Source organism: Triticum aestivum, chromosome 7B (assembly GCF_018294505.1).
Source record: "Triticum aestivum cultivar Chinese Spring chromosome 7B, IWGSC CS RefSeq v2.1, whole genome shotgun sequence".
Classification (NCBI taxonomy): domain Eukaryota; kingdom Viridiplantae; phylum Streptophyta; class Magnoliopsida; order Poales; family Poaceae; genus Triticum; species Triticum aestivum.
This window is the reverse complement of record NC_057813.1, coordinates 101,741,198-101,748,297: the sequence shown is the minus strand read 5'-3', so window position 1 is coordinate 101,748,297 and position 7,100 is coordinate 101,741,198. Positions and strand designations below refer to the sequence as shown.

Here is a 7,100-nt window from a genome sequence, read left to right as displayed (position 1 = left end):
GCACCGGGATTCCACTCACTGCTAGTGGCCATCGGAGCGACGGGCAGAGCGGAGGTGAATCCATGGGCTCACCCATGAATTCTGAAGAGAAGAGTTTGCCCTAGCCGTCAAGGGGAACGAAAGAAAACGCGCGGAGAAAAATAATACTAATTAACACTTGAGTTTCTTTAAGCATTCATGTGATTGAGATTTGAGAGCATGAAAAATGGACGAACCCTGTCTGATACCGTGGCTTAAGCATTCATGTGATTGAGCGTACCCTTAGCATTTTCAATAGTGATTGAAAGCAATTGAATTGATGCAGCTACTATAGATGTGGCGACATGGTGCATCAAATCTGGAATCTGAACTACCCAACAAGCCAGCACATGAACCCCCACTGATGGGGTTTCTTTTCCTTACCTTCACTCGTAGCCTTCTGCAACTTTGCTTCAATGGAGAGAGCGTACGTGCATGACGGCATGGTGCCACTCAAATCAGAGGTGCCGCAAAATGCTTATTTTTAGATTCGGCAGTGTTATTAGTACTAGTAATCATGGTGGCATGTAAGTACGTAGATGCTAACTCTGGTTTAGTACGCAAACAAGATATCCGGCCGGGGTCGTTCGGTTGGTGTGCTCAGAGTCTACTCCGACATGCATAAGGCTCCACTTACTTTTGCGTTACTCTAAGTGCTATCTAGGAGCATATGTTCTTCTCCCGTTCCTAGTGGCTTTCCATCTGATCCTAGATACTTTGCTGTGTGATCAATTAATGTGCAAAGCTCCAGCTAATTCCTATGAATATTTGGCACATGTTCTTCTCCCGTTCCTAGTGGCATTCCATCTGATCCCAGATACTTTGTTGTATGATCAATTAATATGCAAAGCTCCAGTTAATTCCAACGAATATTTGGTATCTTAAGAGAATACAAGAAAATAGCTGCGCAGTGGTCGAATCTAATAACCTTGTGAGAACAGTGATCGGTCACACCTAAAAAAATAATTCCACAACTGGATACCTCGATTACAAAATATCAAATCCATACAATTACATGCAACATACAACCTGATATAAACAGAGCTTATCCGGCTCCATCGTGCCCATGTCTGGCGGCCGGTTGTGCCGCTTGAAGTGTTGCTCCGGCCGTCAACGAGGTAGAGTAAGACATGGGACACACACTGGCTCACGGGACTCGAGGTGCCACCGTCTTCAATGCCCTACTCTTCCTCGTCGGAGCCCGGAGCTTTCACGATGTCATTCAATGTGAGATCGATGATGTATCCGTCTTGTTCGGGGAGGCCGGCACGTCCACCACGACGCGGTTGCGCTGCCCGGGGTTGCATGCCATCCGTTTAGGCGCAGGAGAGTGCGACGCTGCCTCGTTGATGTCGTCCGCGAGGGCTATCGTGGCCTCCCACGTCCTCTACCTTGCACGATGGGCACACCGCACCATACCCTCAGCGGACGGGCCACGGGTGGCCTCATCATCGGCGCACCAACGAAGGGGTTGCGCATTTGCCATGGTGTTCGGATGCTAGAAAGCCTCCGCCGAGACAGCGACGACACGATGCACGCTAGATCCACGCACCATTTCGGCGGACGCTATGGATTCCCGGCGGATTGATTCCGACCCCTGTCGGGCATTCTCTTGCGGGTGGGGTGTACCGCAATGCGGACGACCATCTCCTCCCAGGACCCGGCTAGGATGAGGTCCCACTTCACAGATCGCCTGACGGAGGACTCTAATCTGCTGCCTGCCATGGCGAAGAAGGCTGGAGTTCGCTGGGAGTGAGTTTGGGCAGAGGGGAGGGAAGTGGAGTGTCTAGGGTTTCGTCAGGGGAGTGGATGTGGACGAATACATGTGGGGTTGGGGTTGGCCAACGTGGGTCGAATCCGACGTGGCGGACATGCTCATGCCTCCTCATATCCATCCTAGATTTGAGTTGTATATGAGTGGTGCCAGTCAGCCTAGGCGTTTGAGGCCGGTTTGAGACGCCCGGCTTGATCACCTTTTTTTTACCGGTCAATAACCGGTCCATCCTTCCGACCGTCCATCCAGGCGTTTGAGACAGGTTTGAGGCACCCTGCTCTAGATGCTTTGAGACCTACCAGAAAGAATAGCCTACTCCAAAAATATCTTATAATTTGGGGCAGAGGAAGTACATTACTATATTCTCTACAATTTGGAAATTAAATATCAGAATTACTATGACCATATCAACCCTCGTTTACAAAGGAAAGTCACATCGGAAATTCGCAGCCAAGCCCTGCCGTCCGCTTGATTTGCCTCGCAATTCGCAAGGTAGTTGAATCTCGGGCACAATAAAACAGGAAAATCTCTCAAAAAGCTTTATGTTTCAACAATGAAACTTATTGTTTTTGCATCTAAAAATGCCAAGTTTCAACAAGTTTCAGAGATATAATTTTAAGCAATTTTTTCTGTCGGCGTAGACACAAAAAAATTGATTTCTATCGATCGCTCGTACTAAATATCAACATTGAAACTTAACATATTTTTTGGAAGTTGCCAAAATATATTTAAAATAGATCTTATTTCAAAGCACTGGTCACGACAAACACGAATATGAAATCAGAAGCCAAAATAAAAAACCGGCATCAGGGACCTGAGTGGCCCTGCACTTGTGTGCCGCAAATCCTCGTCCACAGCTGCATGCACGTTAATTAGTGTCACCACTCCTATTTGCAAAACAAACAAAAAAATGTCACCACTCAACCTTTATTTTGATCGGTGACTTCATCTACTCTTTTTTTTTCATCTGCACTTCATTTAGTGGAATACTCCCTCCGGTTTTATTTAGGGCATAATTGGTTTGGTGCCAAAAATTGGCATGCCAATATTTGGCATTGTGCCAAATATTGGCTACTACTTGGTTCGTTACCGAGTTGTCTTGCCTATCTCACATAAAGTTGCCAATAGTTGGCAAATCTTGATATTGCCAATATTTGACAATGCCAACATTTGGCATCAAACCAATCATGTTGTTACTCAGCATATTAGCTTTGACTGAAATCAAACTTTATAAAGTTCGACCAAGTTTGTAGAAAACATTATGAACATTTACAGTAAGAAATTTATATGATGTGAAAATATATGCAATGATGAACCCAAATGGTATTGATTTGGTGGTGCATATGATTTTTTTACAAGCTTGTTGAAAGTATATAAAGTTTGACTTTAGACAAACCTAATATGCGGATTAAATAATAAGGGAGGGAGTATAAAGTTGCGATGTGTCATGGCCAATAAGAATTTGACAATTTGAACTAAGTATCTGCTTTTATTTAGCATAATGAATTAAGTATCTGCCTAATGACACTTGGACTTTACCACATGTTGCGGAATCTCCTTAAAAACGTCCCACATAAAGAAAACCCCGGCAAGTTCCAGTTGAGGCTGCAAGTCAACTTACTTTTCATGGGTTCGTTTCTCACTTGGATCATGTACCTCCGGCCGACTCCAATGCTTTGATATTTGATTCACAAGCAAATGCAACACTTTGCACGATCTTGATTTGAGCATAGAGTTTTTAAAAAACAGTGTTAGCCGCGGCGGAACTGCAACCATTCCCTGATTATCCACTTCGTATGGCGTACACGTATTGCTGCTCGACAGTGGGGCCATTGTAGTGGACAGTCACTTCAATCATAGAAAAGCTTCGTCGCCCCAGCTGCCTTTGCACAAAGTGATCACTTGGATGGCGTCATTCTTCTCATCCAAATCCAGTTTGCAGCCTCTACCACAAATAATGCGACGTTACCTATATAAAAAAACAAAAATAATGCACCATTAGTTGCCCGGATCGTGAGGCGTTCCAGTTGGAGAGCGGTGCTGGAGAATTGGGTACCCCTTCGCTAATGAGAAGGGCACCTACGGCTAGGGTTTTCTGTGCCTACCACCAGCGTTGTGGTCGGTGGAGTCACAGTGGATTTCGGTCCTTGTATGTGGGAAGACTTCATTTTTGTAGGGCCTTAGCATGATAATTTTTTGACTGTCTACTACAATAAGATTTGTCCGGTTTTGATGAAGGTGGGGCGATGACGGCTACTCACCTTTGGTTCGCTCCAGTGCTTCTAGTCCTCACTAGGTGGTCTACGAACCTCAATGTAATTTTTACTTCTGGTGTCTTTTGAACTACCTTGACAGTTGATGATAGATCAGAAGTTTTCCTCGCAAGAAAGAATGAGAGCGGGTGGTGCTATATCGGGACAATGGCATCGGAAGGATCATGAGTGGTGGCCTAATGTCAGGTAGATAGTGAGTTTGTCGCTCCGGTTGTCGCGGTCGAAGGACTCGGTCCCGCTGGTAAGTCGGGCAACACCTCCGGTTGTTTGGCACAACGTTCATGGACTAGGGCGGTCGTCTCATATGATAAGGCTACATGATGTCCAAGTCATGCGACATTATGGCTCGCGTGTGAGTGGGCCGAGGGACGTCGGAGTGGCAACTTCGGGTTCGTTGTACTCCCTCTGTCCCAATTTTTTTTTGAGAACCCCGTCCCAAAATTCTTGTCTTATATTTATTTAGATGGATGTATCTAACATTAAAATGTGAATAGATACATTCGTATGTAGACAAATTTAAGACAGATATGTGTTTTGTGCAACTATTGCCTAATGTTGTGTGGTGCGCGTTTTTGTTGTTTTCGTGTCTTTTGACCCTGTTTTTCTTATAAACATGGTGTTTTATTTGTTTTTTATCCAGATTCCTTGTAAATTAGACCAATCACTGTTTTTTTAAATGGGGCCATATTTAGGTGGGTGCGTCTCCCTCCGGTTTGCCGAGTAGTACTGGAATTCGATAATCGTATTCAAACCCCTGAACTATGGCAGCCAAAAAAATGCAAGCGCGAGAATACTGTGATATTTTGTGTTTGGCTATCACTTGTAAGTTTACACGCAACATGTTGCATAAATGGCTTTTGCTTTGTTGATTAAATAATTAAAAGTTGGTTACCGAAAGCAAGGTATCACAAGGATAATATGTAAAAGCAACAGGCGGAGTTTGGCATGGACAAACATGGAGGGATTAAATTCACCTGCCCGACGAGACTGACTTGGGTCAAGTCATGCATCCATGCAAATATTCTCTTGGTAACTAATAAGCCAAGATATACACAGCGCACAGGTCTAGTGCCCTTAGATGCTCACTAACCTCGCCCATACTTATGGATGACACAAAGAACAATCTAGGAGAGTAACACCTATGTAGATGCACTTAGGGCATCTTCAACGGTAACCCGCAAATTTCCTTCTGCATCCGTCCATGAACAAATAGATGTGGAAGGATACCATCCAATCGCAGTCACATACATTTCGAACCGCATTTCAACTAACAGACTGAAATTCACGCAAACCGATTGATATTCATCGAAATTTGGATTAAATATAGCACAAATGATCCATACGTAGCATGCGAATAAGTCTAGTGCAACAATGTCTCAAATTTGACTACATTAACCAGATGTCCAACAAATTTTTCGTCAATGGATCATGTCGTCCCACACATACTGCTCATTTAGCTTTATCCAACAGTGTGTAGGTAAATACCCAGGCGCCTCCATATCCGCCCCATATTTGGGTTTGATATGAGGAGTGCCGGTCAGCCCGGCGTTTGAGACCCGTTTGAGGCGTCTGTCTAGGTTAAAATTTTATGATTAGGTCGTCCGCTCGAGCGTTTAAGGCGGGTTTGGAGTGCCCGGCCGTAGATGTTTAAGCTACCTACCGAACTCTAGCTCCATATAAGATTCTCAGGCTACAAAAAAAAGGATGACATGATACAGCCCAACATGAGAGAGAAGAGAAGGCATTGTTTCTCTCTTGGGCAACAAAGGCACTGTGCCACACTATAAAAGGCCATGGCTTCTTCTCCTCGTCTGCCATAGCCAACAAACAAGATCTACTAGTGCTACTACACTAGAAGCTGCCATAAGCAAAGAAGAGACAAGAAACAGGACCATGTACCACCATAACAATGGCGAGGTTGCCAGCTTCCACTTCCTCCCGCCCCCAAACCCTTCCTCCTCCTTCACCACCCACCACCACATGAACATGGCCTTGCCACCTCAAGCCTACTTCCCGCCCACCTTCGATCCTGCCGCTCTACTTGCCGGCGACGACGACGTGGCAGCAGCCTTTGAGTTTGACGCTATCCTACTCGAAGAAGCGGCTCACCTCGCCGGCGGCAATGGCTCGCCCAGCTCGGGCTCCGACGCCGGTGGCGGGAACTACCTCCAGGTGGGCGGTCCTGGCGCTGGATTTGGCGCCGCAGAGGAGGAGAGGCGGCGGCGGCGAATGGTCTCGAACCGGGAGTCGGCGCGGCGGTCGCGCATGCGCAAGCAGCGGCAGCTGAGCGAGCTGTGGGCGCAGGTCACCCACCTCCGCGGAGCCAACCGCCGCCTCCTCGACGAGCTCAACCGCGCATTGCGCGGGTGCGCCGACGCCCGCCGCGAGAGCGCCCAGCTCAGGGACGAGAAGGCCAAACTGAATGAGAAGCTCGAGCAGCTGTTGCAGCAATCGGCACCGGAGAAGAAGGCCGCCTCCTCCTCCCCTCCGGCCTCGAGCAATCACAGTGGCCGCTCCTCGGAGCCATGCAAGAGCAGCACAGCTGCTGCAGCTTCTATCGAATGAAATGTTGTTTTTACTCATATATATTATCCACCCAAATTTTTAGAGGATAACTACTACTGTATCAATAATAAGATTATAAGAGCATGTGTTATTGAATAATGATAAATGATTATTTAATGGCGATGGCTGGGGTCATGCATGCATGCACCCTGTAATCAGTTTCCCTATCAGGAATATGTTTTGTGTAACAGGTTTTGGTACTTATCCTGTGTCGATAAATTAACATGGATAGGATGTAGTGCTATATATTTGCAAGTTGCAAAGCTTGTGATGAATGAAACCAATACAACAGTAGCAAGACCAAAGTATGAGAGTGAGAGATCAAGGAAGGATCAAAAACCGGTGAGAACGACAAGTGTTTAGCTTTCCATAATGCGGGTGAACTACAAGGGGAAAATATATAGTGCATTCCACTTTTCTTTATGAAATTTAATGATTATTATTTTGAAATTTGCCTTCCACTTGATGAT

General features: G+C 46.0%; 1 protein-coding gene across 1 annotated transcript; it reads left to right on the top strand.

The window, feature by feature from the left end:
* Positions 1-5,892: 5,892 nt before the first annotated feature.
* Positions 5,893-6,795, top strand: LOC123162530 (bZIP transcription factor RISBZ5). The gene has a single exon (XM_044580309.1). It carries the CDS (start codon positions 5,959-5,961, stop codon positions 6,628-6,630), a length of 672 nt encoding a protein of 223 aa, XP_044436244.1. The 5' UTR covers positions 5,893-5,958; the 3' UTR covers positions 6,631-6,795.
* Positions 6,796-7,100: the final 305 nt, after the last annotated feature.

Bases quoted from the DNA above. Each gene is read 5' to 3' on its own strand.
- LOC123162530 (XM_044580309.1), top strand. From the start codon at position 5,959: ATGTACCACCATAACAATGGCGAGGTTGCCAGCTTCCACTTCCTCCCG.